The following is a 26,401-nucleotide window of genomic DNA, read 5'->3' as shown; positions in this document are numbered from 1 at the left end:
GACACAGATACATTCCTCTGGAGAAGATGGAGACCAAAACAGAGCTAAAATGAGAGTGAATATTGGGCTTAAATCTGCCAGGTGGACAGAAACACGACTCCAAATGAATATTAATGTTGGTCAGGCGTACATCAAAAACGGTTCCTAATCCAGCCTTGTAGCTGTCTAAGAGGAGTAAAAAATATTCTTTGCTGCATGAGGAAAAATAATGTGAGAAACCTCTGGAGAGGCGACTCACTGGGAGGTTCCCTCTCCACGGACGGCTGAGGGCGCAACAGAAGCCGTAGGTGGTAAAAAAAAAGCAATAAGAGAAAATAAAGAGAAAGCTGTAACAATAATAGAAATAGCTCAACAGTTCAATGTAGACATACTGTGACAAGACCCAAAAACCCAAAAATCTCACAAGAAGCTCTGAAAAAGTCCACAAGTAATTCTTCACATTGTTCCAGCACTAAAGGGGGGTCAGGTAGAGACCATATTCACAGACTGCATGCAGTCTAGAAAGCTTTTAAATCAAGATAATGAGGAGAGCTGTATTATATTATTGGCCATTAAATAAAATCTAATGAGAAATTCTCTCAGATTAGTAGCCTCCTCATCTTTCAAAATCTCAATAAATTAATTCAGTACGAATCATTTTCAAATAAATACCTAAAGGTGATTAAAACGTCTCAGTAGAAACCCAAAGGAGACGTGGAGACCTTTCCTAAAACTACCCAAGTAGTTTTTGTGCCTTTATTTTGAAAGTCTACGTGGACGTTGCATATTTATTATCACTATCTTGACCAGAGGGCTGCACTACGAAGGAAGCTCAACACAGCCAGGGTTTCTTTACGTGAGCTGGCTCGAAAAAAACATTCACATAAAAAAGAAGAACCTTTGTGCATGTAAACTGATGCTAGTGAGGCACTGAGGGGTACGAGATGGAGGTGAGGAAATGTTGTGTTGGAACTATTTTCAATGGCAGATCAATACGTGCATGAAATAAACTACAGTATCCGTCTTAATTGCAATGATGGAGCATGTCTGTTTGTGCAACAGTGAAGCTCACTGTCGTGTTTTTATTAGTTTTTGGACAACAATGGAATATAAAGTGGAAAGACAGATCAGGATTTAGCTACACAGATAATACTTGTTAGTAGGATCATTTAATTGTTGGTCTTTTCATGGGGGCTGCAGCCAATAAGAAGAAGAGGGAACATCTCCAGAATTAAATATACCAAGGAGGAAGAGGCTGATGAAAAAAAGACGACCTGACACACACACACAAACAGAAAAGACAGCATGTGACGTAGAGAAGATGGTGGGAGCGAGACGAGAGGAAAGAGGGGAGAAGGGTGGGTGCATTTGGCAAAATGAGCGGTAACATATAAGACCGAGCAGCGCCGAGCTCGCTGCAAAAGCATCAAAACACAAACACACACACACACACAGCTGCAAAAATCTAAATATAGTCCTGCTGGAGAGAGAGAGAGACCGCGAGGAGAAGGAAGAAGGATCTGGGGAGGAAACAGGAGGAGAGGAGAGGGGAGCGAGCGGTATAGGGTTAAAAGATGACATCATCCCCTTAGTCCTCCTCCTCCTGCTTCTCTCTCATCTCTCCATCACTAGGTACCTCCCTTCTTTTCCTCCCCTCTCTCCTCACTCCCTCCATCTTTCCCCTCTCCGTCTACTCCACCCATCAATCTCTCCGAGGCGTCTTTTTTTTTTTTTTTTTCTTGCTCTCTCTCAGATGAGCAAGTACAGCTCTAGTCTTTAAATAACAGTTATTCTGTTTGGGGCTCAGTGTGTGTGTGTGTGTGTGTGTGTGTGTGTGTGTGTGTGTGTGTGTGTGTGTGTGTGTGTGTGTGTGACAGAAAGAGAGGAGGACAGCTTCTGTTTCAGCAACCATCCAAAGCCGCCTCTGCACCTCTGTCATTAAGCACACACACTCATGCTCAATGCACAGAAAGTGTGACGCAGAGAGGAGGACGAGGATGAGGAGGGGAAGGAGGGGGGGAAAGGAAAGAAGACAGAGACAGAAGGAGATAGAGAGAGGAGATAAAGAAGGAAAGACACAGTTATAAATAGTGCACTCTCTGAAATAAAAGTGCTAACTAGAACCAGGGTTCTTGGGCTTCTTCTATCCTACCCTCTTCTACCCAGAACTCTCTGTGAGAATTTCTACCCATAACCCCCTATCACTTGGAGCCCTTTGAGAGTTCTACCTAGAACTTAATATAAATGGTTATACCCAGGACCATCTGTGAATAGTTTCACCCAGAGAGGTTCTACAGAGAAGCTTTCTATGATGTGATGGTTCCACCCAGAACCCTGTCTGAGGCTTCTCTCCAGAACCTTTCAACCTTCTTAGGATGCTAAAAGAACCCACCCAGAGGATTCTAATGAGAACCTCTTTATTTTCCAAGGGTTTTTTATCTTGAACCCACCCAGACGGTTCTACTGAGAACCCTTTTACGTTCCAAGAGTTTCTACCAAGAACACTTTACTATTCCAAGGATTTTATCTAGTACCCACGAAACCTTTTATGTTCCAAAAGCTTCATCAACATGGGGGTTCTACCAAGAACCTTTTTATATTCCAAGTATTTCATGTCACAGAAAACCCTTTTATATTCCAAAGGTTTTATCAAGAATCCACCTTGGGGGTTCTAAAGAGAACCCTTTTATATATGGAACTATCTTCCAAAAATGGTTCTTTGGATAAAAAGGGTTAATGAACCCCTTAGTCTTACAAAGAACCCTTGACAAACCCTTCTTTAGAAACAAATGATTCTGGTTACAGCCTCAGCCCTTCAGAAAGAACCCTTTTGGAACCCACGGTTCTAAGAGCGCAGAGGGCAGCTCCAGCAGCTATTAAAAGTGACACACTGTGGAGGGTGGAAGTCAGGGCAGTATAAATATCACCTTAAGGGGTTTAAGTGACGCGTGTTACTGTTAGCCTCATCTCTAAATAATCTAATCCTCCTGATAACACATCCACGACATGACTAACTGTCTAGGAAACATGTACAGCACATTATCCATTACCCCGCGTGTAAACAGCCTGATTAGAAAGGAAAAATGTGGAGGGATGTTATCACGTGTGATCGACTGCACCCCTTCCATCTTCTCCCATCGCCCATCTTCAGATTGAAGAGTAAACAGCTATTTACCTGCCAAGAAAGAACAGGACGAATCATCCCGCTGCTTTAAATCAGAGCAGGAAATACTTGGAAGTTGTCACTTGGTGATGGTACCGAGAACAGCTAATGAGACCGGCTGGGTATTAGCATATAACATGTAAATAGAGTCGTATGTACAGTCTGCTGCTGGTAATCAAGCTGATTCTACTGACAGAAAGAGGAAGAAAGAAAAAAGAGCAGATTTTTGGACACGTTTGTGCTTTCTGCTGAGGATGTTATGCTTTATTCCTCTCAGTCAACCTGTCCTGTCTGTCAGCAGGAGATCACACCAAATTATGAGCAGATTTTTGTGAGACATTTCGGTCTTGGGCCAAGGAGCAACGCGTTATACTTTGATTTTTATCTGGAATTTTCACTACTAAAGTAAAGTGTCAGTTGTTATTTGTGTTCAGTGTTGATGGAAGTGTGGGCTCTGTGGCTGACAGGAACTTTTTAGAAATAATAATTATAATTATTATTGTTGGGTGAAAATCCTTGCTGAGTGTCATCAATTTCACCCTCATTTTTTATTCCACTTGTGGGTATTTAGAATAATATTTAATTGCAGGCTGACAGATCAGCTGCTCCTTGTCCTTCACCTGTTTCCTTATTTTTCTTCTGGTGTGTTTTTCTTTTTTTCCCACATCGACTTTAATGCCAAACGATTTCTTTTTCACCCGAGACACGGTACATTTCTCCAGGGATGCAACATGCTCGCCTCGGTTATTGCAGCCCAAGGAGTTACTATTATGAGTCGCCAAAGTGCCTTCTCTGTCCTCCTCCTCGGACACGGGGAGAGCAGCGGCGTGTCCGCGGTACAGACTGACTGGTGAGAGGCGGTGGTCAGCGTTGGTAGGAAGCCAGTGACTCAGAGAAATGAAAAGTTATTTCCTGAGTGTTTCACGGTGGTTGAGCTCTAAACACAAATAAACAAGCCCACACACCACAGCAACGGCTGATTTTGTCTGAATGTTGCAATTACAGTGAGTTCACTGCTTCCTCCATGATACTTTTCTATGCAAACATATTTCCTTATAAGGAGAAAAGGGGGCGTGTCAGTATTCAGATTACAGGCAGCAGGCACGAGCCTGTCAGTTTAGTTTTTGTGAGAACGGTAACAACATTTCTATGCATGTGTTTGTAAATGAGGCCCAATATCTTTTCTTTCTCTGGGTGTTGCTCTTGAGGTTTGTTCAGATCACCAGCCCAAATCCCGATTGATTTTGGAAAGTGAGAACAGCAAAAACAAAAAAAAACAAATGAAATGTTGTTGTTTTTTTCTACAGATTCATATCTGTCCAGACAATCTGGCAACTTGAATCGGATTTCAAAGTGTCTTTTGCGTCACTTGGAACAAGACACTCAAAGATGATGTCTGGATGCACAAATCCAATTTGATCTCTTGCAAGTAACAAGTGCAGTCTGTCTTGCAGCTCTGATTTGAGAAACAAATCTGAGTTGCCTGCAGTGCAGTTCCTCTCAGCTCTGCCCACAGTTTTAGCTTCTATCAGCTACTTGTTTTTTTTATTTTTTGGTTTGGTTCGACTTTACTTGTCTGGTTCCGTCCCAGTGCTCCAATTTTCAGTGAAAAAGCTCCATAAACCTGCTGTACACTACCAGCCCAGCATCAAACAGCAGAAAGACAAAGCTAGCAACTAGCTGATGAAGTGGAGCGTTCAGCAGTTTAGTTACAGATTCTGCAGTTCCTCTCAGCTTTATGGAGCATTTTATCACCTTTGAGGTCTTTATTTTGGTCATAAGATCCGCAACTCAACAGTTTTGCCTCAGTTTGTGCGTCTTCGTTAGCACTAAATGGCCTATCACAAAAAGTTAGAGTGAATAATTGACTTACATTTGCTAGCTGGACAGAAACAACAACTTAAAATCAATGCTAATGTTGCTCTGTGTCTGCTTGTAAAAAGGAAACTCTTTGCTAACATGTTAGCTATAACAACCTTATGAGGTGATGATATGTCAAAGTTTTGTTTGAAGTTTGTTCCACTGCTCTAAAGTAGCAAAAAAAAAGCTATTATTGTAGCTGAACTCACGTCACTCAGTGGCTTTTTCACTTCAAGAATGTTGGCAGATAATGTGTTGGTTGGATGCTCCAAAATACACTTATTTATATGTTTATAATAGATCAGACATCTTAAAGTTTTTAAGAAATTGACTATTATTAAGGCTAAAGCACTACTATGAAATTCTGAGCACAAAACAAGACATAATCCTTCCTGTTACCAAGCTTTACAAACTGAATTTTATTCAAAATTAAGATGGTTACCATCTGAAAAATATCAGTGACTGAAGTAAAACTCATTACTGACTGACAGCGAAAGTGACAGCTACTGTGTCTGAAGACCTTTGCTAAAAAAACAGCATTGTCTCTTGATGGCAGTGGATTTCAAAACACGGCAGAAAGTCTTTGTACACTATTCAACGGATGCACAGACAGAAAAGTCCCATTCTCCTTTAAACAAAGGCAGAGAGAGAAGTCTATGTCATGGCAAAAGATTAAGTGGCGCACTAAGCCCATCTTTAAATAATCCAATGATTCTAATAATACACATTTCCACCACACAGCATAATGAACAGAGAGCAGCTGGGTGTCACAGGCTGTGGTTCATACAGTATCTGTGCTCTCTGTTGTCTGTAATTTTGTGTTACTTACTTTACACATAACCATATATACGGCATATTTGTTTTAAGGGCTGCCTTAAAATTTTAAGTTAACTGAATCTGAAAAGACAATTCAGTGGAATTTTGCAATGATTAAAAGACTTTTCTAGTCAAATAAATTTGAAATAATTTCAGTTGTAGTTGAGAAAACATGTTAATCTTAAGATATTAAGTTGAACCAACAACTCTTTGCAGTGTTTTCATTAATATGAAAAATGCAGCAATTTTTCATCATACATGTTTTCTTCAAACTATAAAAAAGAAAGGTTTTAAGTCTCAAACAGTGCATGCTGGGAAGACTGCTAATATGCTGATAATTTTTCTTTTCAAACTTAATTTAAGGAGGTGATTGAAATCTGTAGAGTACATTATTTCAACCAATTGTTTCAAGTCAGAAAACTTCAAGTTAGAAGAACTGAAATCCTATAGGTTGGGAAGCTCTGCAGGCTGCAGGAGCTCTGCAGGAGCGCAGGACATGCGCATCATAATAAATTGACAGTCCTCCATTATAAGTTGATCAGCTGTTTATAATGGTCACTTGTCTGTCAATGTAAAGTTAAGCCTGTTACACTGAAAACAAAAGTTCACTGCTCTGAAAATCCACACTCTTCCTGCCAAACTCCATTAAAATTTTTCTCAGTTTAACCATTATAAACATTGACTCCTTCTGAAAGGTTATTAATGATTTCTTACAACTCATAAACCACACTTACTCATTCATCAAACATTCGGCATGAATTTGAACTCTAATAAATGTGACATGGGCAAACATAAACAGATATTCCAGCCAGGAATAGAAACTTCAAAGGCAGACACAGTGGCTGCGGTGTTGATGTCAGAGAAGTGAGTACTTCAACTTAACATTTTTTCTTGATCTCTAATGACACATTGTGGTCATTTTATGATTTAATACGGTAAATGTAATTAATCATAGTTGATTCCACAAAATTCCTGTCTGATTTTTTGCAGAGCAGTACTTTGGGCTCCTACTTTTATCTAAATGTCTCAAATTCTCCTTGACCGCAGAATGACTTTAAGCAAAAATTTAGATATCAAAATTCTTCTCCAAAAGCAATATTTGTTGTGCGAAATGTAAACACAAATTGGAGGCAGTTAGTAAACAAATATGGGAGCCGGTTATCCCAGCTGGAGACATCCTCAACATTTGATTAGCAGTTTTTGTAACCCTCACTTGTTGAATAATAATCTGTTGGTTGTGTCTGTGCAGCGTACACCAGGCTTTCCACACCGCCGCTGCTGCTGCTTGTCACACACCAGGAAATGTGATAAATGAAAAAATAAATCTCACATTTTCTCGTCCTTGATTAAGCCTCAGCGTGTTTTTTTTTTTTTTTTTTTTTCAAAAGCTGGTGGTGATTAATGGCAAACATTTGCACATATTTTCTGCTTTCTCATCCTGTCTATAACAAATCTCTTCCTTCAAAACTGATTCTCTGCGTGCCCACTGTTTGATTTTCTGCGTTTACTTGGCTTTGCACTGCCTCAGAACCACGAGAGAATATTTAATCGTGAACACCCGCAAAGGTGAGACCTGTAATGCTTCAATCAGAGAGCTTATTTGCCCGAGCATCAGCGTACTCCTTTAAGAATCAACTCTTTCCTCCGTGACACAGCAGCAGTTGTGTTTATTGCATCGCTAGCCGTTTCATTACATCCTCTCCCCTGCAATATCCTCTGCCCTTTTTTTATTTTTTTTATCTCGCCGTCTCCCCCCTCCTCCACTGCTCCTCCTCCTCCTCCACCTGTCAACCTTAATGTTCAGTCATTTCCTCTTTCCTCATCCACTCCATTTCTTTCATCGCGCCCCTCACTTTCTCCCCCACTCTCCCTCTTAATTCTGAGACAGTCATAGAGCAAAAAAACACTACTCTATCCATGCCTTCTGTAACCTAATACCAGACCCCATCCAGCTGGCCTCTCTCTCTTTCTCTCTCTCTCTCTCTCTCTCTCACACACACACACACAGTCATTCAATCTCCCACATACAATCTGTGTGAGAAGGTGACTGTTTTACAGTAAACAGCACATTTAAAACAGAGGCTGCTGTATATTCATTATTCTAATGTGGACAAACACATGCTGGACAAACACATACAAACATATCCTGTCACGCATGTGACCACATCATGTGAGGTTATCTTACATCTTGCAGAGGCAATATGTCATTTTTGACCAGTACAGTATCACATCACGGCCCAAATAAACAACAGAAATTACATCTTTCCAGGGAAATGCACCTTAGATACGCTGGGCTGTGTGTCAGAAGCAGATATCTGTAGCAGTTGTTACCAAACTGATTGCTACGTCTGCAGTATTCCTCTGTTGCCACATACACTGGTCTATACTGCAATATATTTTCTATTTTGACATCATTACACAGTGTTCCCAGTGAGGAAGTTTTGGTTTTAAAGCCAGTCTGCGTGACTTTAAAAAGAAGAAACAACAGAGTCTTCCTCTTACAAATGAAACTTTAGTTCAAGCAATAAAATGTACCTTTGCTCATTTTCCACACCTGCAGGGGATTTGCCACAACATTTGTCCCTAATGGACAACTTTAAATGTGAATAAATGTCCCTTTTACAGCAAAGTCTTCTAACCTTTTTCAAAATCTGGCTGTTCAACATAGACGAGCCTTGCACATAGCATACCTTAGCACAGGAAATCAAAAAGGGACAAGGAGAAGTTAACCAAGGTACCAAGCTTGTTAAACTGTCATTGGAGCACAAAGCGATATACCAGAAAATTCACCTTTGTGTCTTTGCAAAATTTGTTGTTCTGCACGCTTGTTGAGCCAGCCAGGAACAGTCAGTCACAGCAGCTCCCCAAGTTAACAACCTTGCTAACTGTCGGTTACTAACTGTAAATTAGCTAGGTCAGTCGCTAATAAGGACAACAAGTGAACACAGTTTATATTCATGAGCTCCTCTCGAGTTGCATGTGTCAACTCTGGAGAACAAAGTTGAACTTGACACAAAATATTGACATTTTCTTTCGCCCCTGCAAGCAAAGCCACTGATTATGGCGATTTTATTGATGTCAGTTGATTTCAATGTAAATTTTCTCTTTGAATTGTGACTTTTGAGGTGAAAATTTAATGGAATTTATTTTAAAATTCAAAAAACCATTTGACTTGAATTAAATAGTGGTACAGGTAAAACAAGTCTGACATTTGTACAACGTCCATCCTAAGAAGTCAACCCTGTCTTGTTTTTTTATTCACTTCAAACACTTTAAAATCTTACTTTACAGTCTTTTTGTAGCTTTACAAGGCTGCATAGAAATTTTAAGGACAACACGTCCTTAAAATGATACTCTTCCATCACTCTATTATATTTTATGAGGTGGTCTTTAAGATTTCATAACACGCATGTCTGACGGCGTGTTTTTCTTCTAAATCCTTCCATTGTTAGCGGAGAAAATGGCCCAATTTTGAGCACATTATGAAACACAAGCAGCAGTGTATTTTTGTTCTTTGTCAGACAGCAGTGGGAGCATTTTAAATGCATTTCCTGTTTCATCACATAGACACAGAAGGCTTGCAAAAGCACACTTATGACCTGTTAAACAGCATCCAGCAGGCTGATAGCATAATCCGACACGTTTCGATGCAAACACAGCAAGAAATCCTTGTTGCAAAATGATTGACTACTTGCTTATTTCTGATTTTAACAGTTAGTATGAGCACATAAACTGATACTTCACATTACTGCTTTACCGAACAACATTTAATTCTTTCTGTTCCTTCACTCTGCTTCGACTCACCATCTGTTTCTCTGCGCAACAAAGCCTGATTCAATTACATTGTCTGTAGTGCTCATCCTATATCTGCAGGGTGTTTCGCGGCTTTTAGAGATGCTTAAATCCTATAACGCCAATAAGCAGAGTGGGTTTTGCGCAGGTGAGGGAGTATTTAACACTCTAAGCTCACACCACATCCTTTAGGGCCTGACTTCCTTATTTGAAGCCGCTCAGCAGCTCTTTGAAAAGCCACTGCTGTTGGCTAACGTCAAGGACACAGACCATCATGCGTGGCTATTTTCTTGATATTTCTCTTGCACGGCTAAAACAGCAATTAGACATGCTGGTGCTGGTTTGCATGCTGAAGGGTGTTTGCACGAAACATCCATCTATTAATTACTCGATGTGAGTGCTTTCCTATTAATGATTTTTATGTTGGGCTGTTTTGAGGATTCAGCACACAGATAAGCGTCTACGGGAGCACAGCATGTTGATTCATTTTCAAAACAGCAATTAGGCCTGCTGCTGTTTCTGCAGCTCTGCTGCTTTCACATTGGTGTGGGAGATAATAATAAACAGCTAGGTATCAATTTTTGATGAGAAGGAATCCAACACCACGGTTGACTGTAAGGAACAGCTGTGGTAAAAATTGGACTACTAATTTTTTTTTTCTTGGCTTCGTCTGCTGCCGTTTTCCAGATCAGATGGTGCGCCTGACAAAATTTACTTTTACTTTTAACTAGGACAACAAAACTAGAGCCTCTGGTGGTGACACACAGTTTTCAGGAATAGTTTAAGTAAAATCATCTCGTGACTTCCAAATACTGATACATGCTGTGCTAATGCCCTCATTTTAAATTTAGAAAATGAGGCCCATTGTGATGCTGACAGCATGACCTTTCTTATGGAGACATGTCAGCTTTGGTGTACATGCCATTCATCGCAGTTAAAAAAAAATGCATGTGAGCTTAATAAAACCTCTCTGTATAGCGAAGGGCAGCAGACTGTGCCGCCGGGCCGAGCTGAACAGAAAGTCTGTTTTGTGTGTTTTCACTCGGAGCTCCTGCTGAGGTAGCTGCTGGCTGCAACGCTGCTCCTCAAGATAGACCACAAAATGTCCCATGATCGCCCTGCATACATACGTGCTTTTCAGTCACACACACACACAGGCCATAATAAATACTTCGCTGACTGCAGTGTCTCTGTGAGATTTCATCCTCACTCAGCTCAGAATAGAATTACTGACCTACTGCAGAGTAAAAACGCACAACTGACATACCTGTTCCTAACCTACATCCACTGTCGTGAGAATTCACTATCCAGGAGTGATATTACAGAAACTTAATATCTGAAGTCTTGAGTTAAGATACGATTTTTCATATTTTTTTCTACAGAAGCAAATCCCAACTAACCTTAGGAATGTTACCTTGTCTTACTTCATCCTATCTTATCTCAGGTTATGAAAAAATACCCAATCTAACATTGCTTATCAATTTTTATGTCTGTTACCTAGCAACCAATACTGCTTTTCTGATCTCACAGAGCTAAACAACTTTGAAAGCTTTGTTTTTTTCTCATTGAAACAATCTGAAACACACACACAAAAAAGGAGCACAAAATCAAAAGATGTTCTTTCTGAGAAATTCACAACCATCCTGACTCAAGATATAAAGACAGCAGACACTGTCTGAGCTGCTGTATGCAGCATTCAATGTGTAAAAGCAATAAAAGAACAGCTATAAGGAGCTAACACAACTGTTAGCAAACAATACTGCTAGCTAACGTCAGTTAGATAGTAAGTTCGCTACCACTATGGGTGAGAAAGTGAACGTTAGAAGAGGTTAACTGTTAACTTTTTATTTAAGTTTTTTGGAAGGTAGGATGTTTGGTTAATACACTTTATAAGGAACTACCATATTTTGATTTTGGAGGCCTCTGCGGATGAAATCAGTAGTGTTTCCACAGTAATGAACACAAAATGTAACAGAATTATATTAAGCATCTGCAAGTTATGAAGTTTCTGTAATATTTTAGATAGATTTCTATACACAATTATAATGTTTCTACCTGTAGTGAAGGTGTTTTTTCTCACAGTGATGATGTTTCTATTTGTGGTGATTTAATTACATTTCTACATACTCTGACAGATCATTGTTGTATTTATATATTTTTACATTGTGATGCCTCTGCTGTGATGTGCCTTGTGGTGATGACGTTTCTAGCTGTCGTCATGACATTTACATCTAATTACAATACTTCTACCTGTGGTGATGACGTAGTTTCTATCTTTGCTGATGACGTGTTTTCGCCCCTCAAGTGGAAACTTTTTCAAGGATGCAGCCACACTGTGCAGAATGTATTTTCACCTGGATGACTCACACTTACTGTAAGACCAATCAAAATGCAAACCTACTGCTCTGACAAGGCTGATGGCATCTGATTGCATTGCATGGTCAATGTACATATATATATATATGTAAAATATATAGGAGTTTGCTTTTTTATCATCAGATGTATTTTGAATTTTAACACCCCAGCATAAGGAGTGAGCTAAGGAGGAGGTGGAAAATCTAAAAAGTAACTACAGTGGCATCTGAAACTGACTATCTCAAGGTCAAAAGTAAGGGATCTGGTGCTGTCTTTTTTGGTTGCAGGATCACAGACAGCTGGTTCAATAATCTCCTGGTGTTTAAATGAGAAATCATCCTGAACCACATTTGTGCAAATTGTCTTTGGTTTGTGGACAAGATGTGAATCTTGATCATAATTTTGTTTATCTGCTGACTAGATGCTGGGCGGGAATGTGACCTTAGCCTGGTTAGCCTGCCAGCGACAGCACAACAAACACCCGTGACCGGGAAGCCTGACTGGTGTCCGTAACCCCAGGGGAGAGCATCGCGGCTGGGGAGGAGCGCTGAGCTAACAGCCTGCACTCTAGTTAGACAGAGAGCTGCAGTGTAACTGAAGACATGGAGGACAACCAGGAGAGAGTCAAGGACCAACTCTGATAAATCTGCAACAAATAACACTCTATGGTAGTCTAATAGGTTTTACATCAGTTTGTCAAATTCATGACATCATGAAAGCAAGACTAACATCATGGCTGATTTTTTTTAACACTACCAAGGCACAATTTTATAACCTATAACCTAATGAACTGTTAAATACTGGTATTTTTACATCAATTACTTTCCAAGTTAGCAGGTTAGGTGTTAAGATTAAAAGGGCTAATTAGATAGATAGCTAAGCGTAGCTGTTTAGCTATCTAGTTTGTTTAGATAGTAGACACAGACTACGCCTGTTAAACAGTAGTTAATACCACTGTTAGCGAACACTACCATTAGGTTCTATTAGCGACCTCTACTGTTAGTTACTGTTAGCAAACTAAGACAGAAGATAAATAGATAGATAGATAGATTGATGATTAGTTGACTAGATGATTGGTTGATAGATTGGTTGATTCATTTGGGTTTTGGATTGTTGATTGTGTTGTTTATTTAGCTAGCTAGCATACTTAGCTCAATAGATAGAATAGAATAAAACATAGATAGATAGATAGATAGATAGATAGATAGATAGATAGATAGATTGATTTGTTTTCTGCCTTTCCAACGAATGTTTTTGTTTACTTGCAGTCTGATTCGGAACAACTGGAAACATAACAGAGATGACGACAGCCAGTTGGCTCTACTGGGCCACTTTCCAGAACCATTAACTCCCTGCATCATCTTTACTGGACACCATCCTCAAGCATTTTATTAATTAATGTGACAAAGTGCGGAGAAACAGGAGAGGAGAGGAATGCTTTCACCGTGTCTGCAAACATTTTGCGATACCCATCTGGTGCCTCAGTAACTGCGTGATAGCGGATATTAAAGATTTTAATTTACCCCGCTCCCAGAGAAACACCAAGTTGATCGAGCCCTGGTGCCTCGGCGTGACTTAATCATCACCTCATTTGGGGCTCTGTCTGAAAAATTTCAGCAGTACTTACACTGAAGCTCTAGGAACAATTAGACAGCAAAAGAGAGAAACCACTTGAAATGGAGCGACTGATAATAGTGGTAAAGGCAGTGACAAGATAGTTTGAACTTTCAACACAAATGCCTGCTGAAAAGCGAGGGTAGAGTTTATAAAAGACTAACTGTTTCCATATCTAAGAAATAGACCTCGAAGGAAAAAAATCACCATAAATTCTGGTGCTAAAACAAGTACATCCATTGGTATAGACATAAACCGTCCACTGCAGTACAGCTCAAGCACTTTGAAGTGCAGCACTGGTCCAAGAACACGGTGTCCGGACTGAGCATGAGTATGTGTTTGCTGCAGGCCTGTGGCCAAACATTCATACACTGTAAAAAGGATTATGGGGACCCTGTATCCTTCACCCTTCATCTGTGGATTCATTGGCTGCCTTGACCATCCCCTGCTGCTCTTTTATTGTTCGGTTTAGTGCTCCAGATCAGTTTAATGGAGCATCAAAACCTTAAGATCACCTCATCCATGTTTATCAACTCATCCAGAAAATCTCGGTATGTCTACTTCACCGTGTTAGACCTTAGCTGCGAGGAGCGACATAGGTAACACTTCATTTTATTATAATGTGACACAAAACCCCTTTCGAGAAACTCTGGGAGGTCAGGGTCACATACAGAAGTCAATGTCTTGTTCAGTGACACACACAGCGACGTCTGACTACCTCAGGTGAATGACAATAGATAACTGTAGGACAAACTGTGTGTATTTCCAATTCAGGTGATTTTCACAAATAATAAGGCAATTAACCGATTTGTTTTTATTTCAAACGTCTATAAACCTGCCTCATGTACTGTCTGAAATGTCTTGTTGTTCCAGTTACAAAAAACAAAGTTATTTTTAAAGGCTGATATATTTCACACACTGCTGGTGACAGATCTGCAAAGATGCAAGCCCTGACTGCTTTGCATCATTGAGGCCGCTGTAGATGGAGAAATAAGTATCATGTAGATCAGCCAACAGCTAAATTAACTTTACTGGCATCTTATCCTATCACATACAAAATTCATGGCAGATGCACAGAACTTTGGCAGAGGAACTGAATTGTGTAAGAATCCGAAAGACAATGATTTGGTGACATCAAAGGTTAATCCACCTTCAGATACACTGATGGATAACAACTGACCCTTCCTAAGTCTTGTTCCTTTTTGCTCAATGCTCTAACAGTTGAGCAAACTTGGTACAAGACGGAACCTCAACTTTCTCCTTTACTATTTTCCTGTTCTTAAATATGCTATGTGTTGTGCTCATCTATATTGAAAAGAAAACCATATTTTGAGGATGGTTAAAAGATGCTGTTGGGGGATCTGTAAAAACAACATATAGGCTATAGAGTCACATTTTAAGTTGGCTAATAGCTAAACACAAGCTTACTAGCTAGCATATAACATTAGCCTATTTAAGTACAGGAAGCAGGAAAAGAGAGTTGAACGTGGTTGGTGCACAGTGTGAAAAAAGGGCATGACTTTTTAATCCAAATTTTCAAAAACCTGCGTCACACACTTCTGTGACATTTGGCAACTTCCTATGTTTTCTCTATTAAGGTTTTCAGTTTCTGAAAAAAACTGAAAGCAGGTGGAGAAAAACATCTGGTTGCTCCAATTTCAGAAAAGTCTTTTTAGAGGGACAATGTTTCACACACTATTGATGACAGATCTGCAAAGCTTGCATGCTGTGGTTGCATTGCATTCTGATCGATTGAAGCCAGGAATCAGTGTGTCTGCCTCTTCTATGATGGATTTCTTCCTGTTTTGACTGTTTAAAATTGGTCCAAAATATTGAGGCTCTTGCTCTTTCTGAGACTAATCCTTGAAACTCTTTGTTCACTATTGGTAATTCTAAGCGTTACCCTGCTGCCAAACCATTGTAGCTGTGCTGAAAGTGCATCAGACAACAAAATTGATCCATAAGAAGCTGTTTCTTGACAGTGTTCAAGTGTTTCAGGGTTCCAGCTTGTTCTTTTGTCACATTTTCATTGTTGTATGTATCTATTATGTCTCATATTCAGCCTAAAACTGTGTGCAAGTATGATGCTTTGCTCAAGGCTTGAAGTGAAAGAGATGTGCCATTGTTAACAGGAGGAGGAGTTCAAATTAACAATGGGAATGTAGTTCCCTGGAGGGCAAAACACCCACAAGTCTGTCTACACTTGGCCTACATACTGCCCGTTACAGACTTCCCCACATCAGGCTTTTCTCCTGCACCGGTGCTGCAGGATCTTACTATCAGTTCCTCCTGGGGATCCAGAAACAGTGCCGCAGCGGTGCAGCAGCCATGTGATATCTGGGACTTCAGTCTGTGAAGGGCTACAGCGCACATATGCACAGAGAGCTCTGAACTGAAGGTGCTGTTAAAAAAAAAAAAAAAAAGATGCAATGAAAACCCTCCATCATGCTGCACACGCCCCTCACTAACGGGCCTGAAAGGAAGTCAAAGGTGGGGAAATGAGGTGTAAAAAACACGTAAGAGCACAGAGCCACACGCACCTCCTCGCACATCTCTAAAAGCAGAAAGGTCCCCTCTTCATAGAGGGTTAATGGGAAGAGATTGCAGGCTACATGAAAGAAGGAGTAACCTTATAAAGAGGGGTCAGAGGCATATATGAGGACTTACAATGTGCCCTTGTGCTCCACACATGGGTTAGAAAGAAAGAGAAAGAAGATATGCAAGGTGAAGAAGAGGTGTAGATACATAGATAGAGCTAGAGCAGCTCTCATGAAAGCGAATATAAAAAAAGGTGAAGGTACATGAAGGGCTGTGTCTTGTTTAACGTGTGAGCGAGAAGAAAAGGTACAAAAATATTGACATGTGCTCGCTGTCTAAACAAGTATCTTTCAGGGCTTAAAGCGACTGTGCAGCTCATGCTAAATTGTAGCGTGTATAGCAGAGCCATAATGTCACTGAAGTGACTCAACACCAAGCTCAAGTTTGCTAAAATTAGCCACTAAAAGCTACTGCTCATACCAGACCAAGTACTGCTGTAGCAACAAAACCTATGAGTGTATTGGACTAAAGGTGCAACATGCAATATTCATGTCTCCCTAGATGTCAGAAATCAGCTATTTAATGTCATCCTGAGCAGAGAACTACATGTATATATGTTGTTATCCAAGCTTCTGTTTATCCGCGTTGGTGACGATGGAGGTTCTTTTTTGTGATATATTATTGTCAATGGTAATCACACAAAAACATAAAATTGTAGCTGTCTGGTTAATACTATAGTTTTAATAAATTCCAGCTGGCTCAGTCACAGCTGGTGTCATGTTCATGCACACAGTGAAGGCCAATCACTATGAATATTGAAGTGCAAATTAACACCAGATTAGTCTTATGACTTTGCTACACATTTTTGTTTCAAATGTTTTTATTGGAAGCTTTTGGGCAAAGGGCTTGACATTCCTACAGAATAAGAAACTGCTTCAGGTTTTACAATATTAATGCAGCTGGTGTGTGAATGATCAAGCATTACCAATAATCAATAGTACTGGATTTACAGAGGTGGTGGGGGCCCCCAAATCAAATTCTGCTTGGGGCTCCGTAAAACATTGGGCTGGCTCCGCTAATTGATTAATCAATGAATCATTTCAGCTCTTGTTCATTAATTTAGCTGTTCCTATTCTGACCAAAAAAAACAACATCCTAATCCTTTTTTTTTTTTTTTTTGGTGATTTTCCTCTTCTTTTAATTCTTTCCCCGCCAATGGCGAGATATCTCATCAATTGCTGTTTTCACTGCCAGGCGATAGGGGACGCTGTGACGCATGACGCAGCATGAAAACATCAGCACTCAGAGAGCACGGCGACCTGCCTCTAGTGTCCGGGCACAGAGCGGGGGCTGCTCAAGTTGCAGTCCCCAAAATTTACAGCAGCTGGGGCACAGCGAGGCTGCTCACAATACCAGCTCCTGGGAGTCACGCAGCCGCAGCCAGGGCGGAGGGCGCCGCAATCTCGCTGTAGTCCCCAGACCTCCACAACAGCCGGGACACAAGGAGGCTGCTCACACCGCAGCCCCTGGGGCTCACGGTTTCGGGTGGGGGACACACACAGCTAACGTTAACCACACTGGTGACAGTGATGTCACACGTAATATGAAGTGATAAAAAAAACAAAAATAAAAATGTGATGTCAATAATCTGCTTAAAAATGTCTCTTTCACAAAAACATCATTTTCTCAGTTTTGTCTGAAAGGTGGATTTTTTGATGCAACCAACCAACATTCAAGTGCTTATAAAGAAAGAATGAATGAAGCTAGAACATGTCTGAAACTAGAAGATCTGTTCTTTCTTTTGACATATTCCACGTTAACATATTCATAGAACTGAATATTCTGTGCGTGTTGAAAAATCAGTGAATTTTGTCAAAAATGCTGGTGCTGGCTGGCAACTTTTTTTAAAGAAACTCTGGCGGGGAAAGAGTTAATTGTATCAGACCCATCTTCCGTGTCTGCAGGTTGAGCTGGTCGGTCTATAGGAGATGTAGACAGCACTACGGTATAAAATGAAAGCCAGTGGCTCCATGTCCCTGTAGCCTTGCGCCTTCATTCTGAGAGGATATTAAATAAGCTCACATAGATCAAAGTGGCCTCGGTGTAGTAACAGCAGCTCGGGGGTTAGAGCTATGGCAACAACAGATCTGCAAATAGTGCAGCTCTGACTGCCTTTATGAGTCATGTCATACCAGTCTGAAAGTCAAGATCTTTACATCGGCCATTTGTACAAGTATACATTTTGTACTTTATGTATTTGTGTTGTGAGGTTTGACTAATGAGGCGATTAAGAAGCTGTTGTTATTGTCAACAGTGGTATGTCAAGGGGAAAGGACTCATAATGGAGAGATGCTTCTCCCATTTCCCCATCAACCGAGCAGATGTTTGATGGTGCTGTGTTTTAATGAGCGTCTAAGTGGTCAACATCAAGCTCAGTGACTCTGCATACATGAATGTGAACTCGAATCTCATTCATAGCCACCACTTAAGCATATTAAACATATAAAAAATAACACTAACTATCATAATCAACTACATAACCGTACATACTGTCTTAGCTGTAAATGCTTTTGCGAAACCTGCACTTTGAAAACGTGCATTCGAGTTAACATGCAAGAGTAAAGTTGATGACTGCTGCTGAGCATGAGGATAATTGGAAGGAAAAGCTGTCATTTCTTACTCATCCGTTATCCCTCCCACAGTGTCATCTTCTAGTTCTGCTCCCTTTGATCTCCATCTGCTTCAGTAATAATCAAATGTCAATGTTACCTTAACATAAGAAAGTGCAGAGAAGACCTGAAATAATTCAGTTATTCAAGTAGTCATAACAGTCATATTGTACATATTGTTTTTCTTTATATATTTTTTCTGTTATTGTCATTCTTGACTTGCAGTGTTGTTATGCACTAATAAAGCAAAGAAAATTCATTGTACATGAAAATCTACTTGGTAATAAACTTGATTCTAATTCTACTCAAGTTACAGAAAATTCATATGAAACAGTTTTTAATTTTTTCATACAAAAATGCCACAAAATCACTTATTTCAGCTTCTCTGGTGTAAATTGGATGTCTTTGGGTTTTAGGCTGTTCTTTGGACATAACAAGATATCTGAAGACATCTTGGACTCTCTTCGTTTTTGTTTTCTACGATTTAAAGAACTAGTGTGTAGGATTTAGTGCCATCTAGTGGTGAGCTTGCAGATTGGAAACACGTTGCCCCACAGGTTCTTGGTGGAACCCTCTAGGTGGGGCACATGTTTGCAGCTCCTTTAGAGAGTTGAAAAGTTTTGTATAGAACCCCTAGAGAGGATTCTGGTTAGAGCTATTACACCAGAGAAGAGCCCTCTGTAAAACCTCTAGGGAGTTTGAGGTGAAACCTTTCGCAGTTTAGCCCTTTATGCTTGGTTCTGCGTTATACTCTCTTTACAAAAGGGTTCTACCAAGAACCAAAAATGATTCTCCTATGTGTACATGCCAAAGAACTAGTGGTTCTAGTTAGCACTTTTATTTCTAACAGTGCACGGGGGCCGCAAAACTCGCACCATAAACAAAAGGCCGTATCTAGAGTCAGTGTTTGGTTTGTCCGTTCTGAGCTACTGTAGGAACATGGCGGTTCAACATGGCGGCCTCCATGGTAGAGGATCTGCACCTTCTGCAGATATAAACAGCTCATTGTAAGGTAACAAAAACATGATTCTTAGTGTCAGGTGATTAACCACTAATAAAAAACATTTATGAATATTACATTCCATTTCTGCCATAATCTGCGAATAAATCTTCATAAATCTCACACAGTGGACCTTTAATTGTCGAAATGTGTAATTAATGATGAAAATAATCATTAAGTTGCAGCCATTAAGCAGAGTATTGCAACAACAGGACTTTTAAAAAATCCCAAAGGAGACTGATTCCTATCAGACCGTAAATCAAAGCCACTTCTATCACCTCTGTCAGTCAGAAAGGACAAGGACAGAGGGGACAGTTTGTATCAGTGGACACCTATCTATAAAAATCAATACATCAATAGACCTTTTCCTACAGTACTGATCAATGGGAGTGTGTCAGGAGATAGTATTCACTTTCGTCATATCAAAAGTGAAAACAGTGAGTTTATGATGACCTCGCTGCACATTTCATCCGCCAGAACAGTGGTTCTCAACCTAGGGGTCAGTATCCCCCAAGGGGGTCGTGAGATCATTTCCGACACACACATTGTGGCAGCATGGAATGAGAGCAGCTCCTATAGACATTCACCATAAGAGACCAACACTCCATAATTAGCTCTTTAATCGGGCCTGAAAAGTCGAGCCCATCGAGGCCCGTTGCCAACAAAATTCTGTTCAAACTCGACCCGGACCTGACACTCATTTGCACATTTCAGCCCAAACCCAATTACCGATTTTTTTCTTCTTCTTTTTTTAACAAGCTTCCCTCTATGCACCAAACAGTCGGAGTTTTCAGTGACAGGGACAATACATGCAGGGAACTGGCAACGACTAACTTTGGGAGAAAAATGAAAATAAAAAATTAAGAGCACATGAAATATGTACAAAATAAGGCCCGACCCGAACCCGTCGGGTCCCGATCTCAAACTCTATCCAAAATGTCAAATATAGCCTAGCCATCTCACTAATGATTAAAACCATAAACCAGCTCAAAAATGACAATTACCAAACATAAACCACCATGTTCTGAACAGACACAAACACTAACAAGAAGTATCTGCATATATCTAACAGAAAATATCAAACTTAACAAACTACTCAGTCCAGCACTAGGCATGATGGGAAATGAGGCCGTATTTTTGACTTAGGAGAGGTTTTATATTACATCGCCTGCAATAGTAATATAATTTGCCTTGGTATAGATTTACCACATAACCACTGTAATTAATTACAAATACTCACTGTCGGTCAGTATTTTTTGGGGTATTTGTACTTTTTTAAGTAGATTTTCAAGTCTGTGCTTTTACTTGTATGGATTATAGTATTTAATCTGTTTAGTTACTTTTAAAATTGTGATTGAGTACTGAGTACAATTTGAATTAACATCCAAACATTTAATTTGCAATTTAGTAGCCAATAAGGTGATCTGATCATAAACAATGACATACAAACAACAAAACAAAACAAAACCCTGCAGCAAGCACAGGTTTGGATTAAGGTCGCTGATGGTTAATCATTAATCGATTGCTGTTAAGAATTAAAAATATAATCATGGATATTTAATCTGGTGGAGCCATTTGTTGAATAAGGAAACTTTAATAAGAAAAAAAAACAAAAATTAGTTTAAGAATAAGTATTTCCTATCTTATGAAGTACTAATGATTAATCGATTGTTAGCTTTTTCAATTATTGTTGAGGGAAATGCACAAAATTTGCTGCCCTAGTTTGTAGAGCAGAACAGAGAGGTTAACAAGAAGTAACTAATGCTCTGAGTAGTTTTTGAGACGAATACTTTGTACTTTTACTTGAGTATATTTCTAACACCAATACCTTAACGTGTAATTGAGTAATATTTTAGCAATGTAACAGTACTTGTCCTTGAGTATAGATTTTTAGTGCTCATTCCACCCCTGGTAAAAAATGAAAACACTGGACTTTCCATCCCTGTATGTTTTTTGACATTGAGCAGTGAAGCGGTGTCTCCTCACCTTTGAGCAGGGGCAGCGGGGTGAGCTCCACCTGGGAGCTCTGGTAGCGGAACTGGGACGAGCTGTGGGACCTCCTCTGCCGGGCTCTGCGCATGGACCTGCGCGGGAAGCCATCCACCTTCTCCGCGGAGGGCACCGAGAAGCTGGTGGTCGGCGAGGACGGGCTGGACGGAGGCAGCTTGGTCGTCTCCATGATGATGGAGGCTGTGTAGATGGCGGTGCGTGAATGCGTGCGTGTGAAAGAGGGATGTATGGGTGAATGGATGAAAGGATGGATGGATGGACGGATGAGGGGGTGGGGGGGCTTTTCTGAATCACAGATGGATTATCAATTGATCAGAATGAATAGACGCTCAGGAGGAGGAGGAGGAGGGAGGAGGAGAGGGGTGAGATAAAGGGGGAAGAAGGTGCAGAGGTGGAGGAGAGAGATTTTCTGGATGTCCAGTCCCCGTGCTGTGCCTCGCTGTGTCTCTTAATATCAGAGCCGGACTGGAAATGGCAGCAGCAGCAGCAGCATCCCTGATTTCTTCTGTTTTTCACGCACAGATGATGAAAAATCGCTTGTGTATCATCCCCGTGGAGGAGTAGCCCTGCCAGATGATGCTCAGACAGGCGCGTCTCCTCATACACACACTCAAACACACACACACACTCTCTCTCTCACACACACACCTCTCTTCTGCTGCTGTATTGGCGTCACACACACACACACACACACTCACACTAAGTCATCGGCCTAAATTTGGATATTTATCTCTATAATTGATCACACATCTCCTCCTTGTGTGAAGAAATCACTGCGATCAAGCACCAAATGTGACCTCCTCCTGTTTATCCAGATACAAAAAAAAACACACACACAAACAAAACGGATCCAGGTGAGTTTATAGCTTATTTTCCTCCTCGATGATGCTCCTTATCAATAAAATCAGTGATCGGTCCTGGCGGCGGATGATGATATCATAAAATCATCAATCTGGGCCCACCTCGGCTGCCGCATCACTGTTGTCCTTCTCGCTCGTTTTTTTTTTTTTTAACCAATCCTCTCTCGCAAAAAACAAAAAAACAAAAAACGGCCGCACCTGCTTGTTTTAATTTACTGATATAAAGACAGATAATGTTGTCCTCCTTCTTCTCCACACACCGTCCTCCTCCTGCTGCCCGTCCTCAGCACCGTATCAGGGCGGGGAAACAAACGCCGACATGTGCAGGTCCTCCTCCGCCAGCGGCCGATTGCAACACCGAGCCCCGCCGCCGCTCCGCTCCGTCTCTACCTCCGCGGTGAGAGGAGAAGAAGAAGTAGAAGAAGAAAATAGAAAAAAATAAAATGAAACAGCCGCTCCTCCAGGCAGCAGCAGACTTGAAGGCCCGTGTTATACAATAGCACCTCGTCTATGTCTGTCAGACTGACGCGTTTTTCGCTCCTGTCCCCCCTCTCGGATCCCGTTATCCGGTCGTCCTACAGCCTCACCGAGCTGCGTCAAGGAGCACGCGCTGAGGCGGGAACACACAGGAACTGAGGCGTCCTGCCTTTCAAAATAAAATGAGAGAAAAATAAAAGTGGATTGGTTTGTATTGACTCAGACAGATTAACTGAGTTACTGGGTCGCACTACATAGTTTGCTCCTATTGTGTAATAATATCAGTACATAGCAACCATTTTGGCATGAAATAGTAGGATAGTTAAACACAGGTGTTACCAATGACGCAATCACTCCCAAAGACTGGGTTGGGACCCACAGACGGGTCATGGGAAATTTTATTTGGGTTGCCAGATAAATAAAAAACTGGAGGAAATTCAACAAATTTAAATTTGTATCTGCAGTACACCTTCTATAAAACATGTTTTCCTGATAAGAGGAAATAAAAACAATGAGATGGCCTATTAACTCAGACTAAATTAATTCACTTCTCATTTATAAAGTTTTAACCTGTATAGATTTTAAATAAAATGTCAAAATAATGTAGGATGATGCAGAAATGGCAATAAAAATGGCAGAGTAAGTTCATTTATGCACTGAACATTGACAATGAACTCTTCCCAGAAATTACTGATAAGGCTTATTATAAACTGGGTCGCAATGGTATAATTGTGAAATAAATCCCCATAGGATGAGGCAGGACCCTGACACAGCAATCTACCAGAATCAATCAATCAAATCAATCAATAATTTCAGACATGAAAAAAGGTCTAAATAACTCATTGAGGAAAATGAACAATTAAAGCACAAAGGCCTTAAATCTTGAAGCTTACAACACTCATATGAAGGTTGTTATTGTAACAGTTGACATTTCGCTTCCCATGTCCCCAAAGAAAGTTAATAAAATAAAATTACACAACTACAGCTGACCACATCACTTAGTTTGTAATCCAGCATTTAATGGATCTAATTAAAAGAAAATAAATGAAGAGATAATGATTGCAAACATTTGCCTTATAGCCTGAATCCATTAATACATATTCATGGTTGTGAAAATATAACTCAAGTGTTGTAAACATATTTCCAGTAACACTGAATGTAAATTAAACAGGGCTAAATGTGGGGAAACAACAGTAAGTAACAACTCCGTCCAGGGATTTTCTCTCTCGTTCCTCCAGCTTCTTCAGGTCTAAGCTTAAAGTATTTCTGTATTGGCTGGTAAAGTTGGGCCTGCAGTGTGAGGTTTACTGCCATAACAAGATTTCTGAGGGAAAACAAACATCTTTTGAAGTGAGGCGCTGGCTTACAGGTAAACATCAAAGAAAGGATGTGGAAAGTCTCACACTTGAAAGGAAAGATCTGTCAAAATGCTGATCTCTGAGAAAACCATTGGAATTATGAGTGTGCAGCCATGATGCTTTCTTTTTTAACAATATTTCCGGTCTCGTGGGGCTATGCACCGACTATTTCTGTGGACTGAAAACAGCTCTTTTATTCTCATTGTCCAGTGATTTCTTTTACACAACCTCAAGGTAGATTCTGCATCAAACAGCATTTAATCATTCAACAACAAAACACCTGAGCCCGTGGGCCTATATTGGAAGAGACAAGATAGATTTGCTGCAGAAAAAAAAAATTCAAAAGTTGAATTTTAATGAAATAAGGGTTAGTAAGATAAAATCAGCAAACTCTTGGTACGCTCCCCCTGTTTAGGAACCACTGCATTTGTTCATGAAAAACCCCTCATCAAATTGCTAATGATTAGTTAATGATTTGTTAACAAAAAAGAGTAAGTAAAGATTAGTTAATGATGAAGTGATGAGAGACTACTTAATAACTACTCATTAATTACTCAGTAATATGTATTATTTTACTTTAGGGGACACAAAAAGAATTAGTAGTCATTAGTTAATGATTAGTTGATAATTAACTAAAATAGTTAACTTGCATGTTCGTACTTCATTCCTCATTATTTTTGTGTTATTTAAACGTGTTACCAACTAGTGCACACATACTTTGTACATTTTCTTGTAACAAAAGATTACTGTTATATTGTGGTTATTGTGGTTTCCTGACTTCTCCTGACACATTTGTTTACTTATTTTTCAAATTTAAAAAAAAAGATAGTATTTAAAAAGCAGTAGCAGTGAAAGAAAATGTCTTTAAAATGTTACAATTGCTCCCGGTCTCCCCTACTTCTTTCATTGGGAAAACTATTAAGACAGGTGCATAAATGAAGCTTTTACTTTGAAATCAGTGGCCGGAAGCTCCCTGCTCTCACTCTCAGTCTCTTGCCGCTGGTTCTCAGGTGGTGCAAGGAGAGAGAGGAATGAGGCTCCTCACTGCGGATGACGCTATAGGATGGATTTATTTATTTATTTGTCTTTATTTATGTGGCATGGCTTTGCCTCTCAAACCCGCTTCATTATAATAAACACATGCGTCATTAGTGCCTCACATCTGCACACCTCTGGCTGGCGGTTTCACCCCGCTGTCAAATATTCGCTCCTGTTCTCCAGCAGCTCGTCAGTGTTTCTGTCTGACTCCCCCCCTCTCCTCCTCCTCCTCCCCTCCTCCCCATTTTCCTCGCTTCCTCTCTGAGGTGAGCGTGCGTGTTGTTTGTGCTTGTATGAGAGGTTATAGTTGGCTCTGAGGATCAAGTCCCCTCCATTGTTCTTGTCCTCTCTAAGCCACTTGTTCTCCCTGCTGCCTTCGCGCACTCAAAAGCGCAATTATCCACACCTTGGCTGCCAGTGAATGTGTTTCCGCTGGTGTGTTTGCGCTGCCAGCCTTGAAGCCTCCTCACCATAAACACACTCCTGCCTTATAATCTTATACACAGTACAAGGGCGTGCGTAATACCGTGCGCCTGCGCCCCTTTTCTCCCCTCCTGTACACCCCCTCCTCCTCCTCCTCTGTGTTGTGTCGCAGATGAGCTCAGCCGGTTGCCTTCTGGGAAAAACACCGGGGGGACCGGCAGTCCGATAAGTGGCTGAGAGCACTACTGGTCTGCTTCTTATTTGCCATCACCAGAGGCTGTTAATGCTGGTCTGTTAAAGGGATAGTCCACCCCTCAGAAAATGAAAATTCAGTCATTATCTACTCACCCTCATGCCGATTGAAGGTCGGGTTCAGTTTGCCTCCATACTGCTCCTCTGGTGTTATCCGAGTCCTCAAATCCCGACATGCTGTTTGCACACCGTCACAC

The 26,401-nt window shown here is 40.5% G+C and overlaps 1 protein-coding gene across 1 annotated transcript in view; it reads right to left on the bottom strand.

Moving 5' to 3' along the window:
- The window catches only part of ppp2r5b (protein phosphatase 2, regulatory subunit B', beta), a 55,291-nt gene extending 32,458 nt beyond the window's left edge, over window positions 1–22,833 (bottom strand). The window contains exon 1 of the mRNA XM_084711620.1: window positions 21,773–22,833. Coding sequence (XP_084567746.1) covers window positions 21,773–21,965 — 193 coding nt within the window. The 5' untranslated portion in view covers window positions 21,966–22,833. The remainder of the gene's footprint in view (window positions 1–21,772) is intronic.
- Window positions 22,834–26,401: the final 3,568 nt, after the last annotated feature.

This window comes from Lutjanus erythropterus, chromosome 23, assembly GCF_056507025.1.
Source record: "Lutjanus erythropterus isolate fLutEry1 chromosome 23, fLutEry1.hap2, whole genome shotgun sequence".
NCBI classification, from domain to species: domain Eukaryota; kingdom Metazoa; phylum Chordata; class Actinopteri; order Lutjaniformes; family Lutjanidae; genus Lutjanus; species Lutjanus erythropterus.
This window is presented reverse-complemented; position numbering and strand designations above follow the sequence as displayed.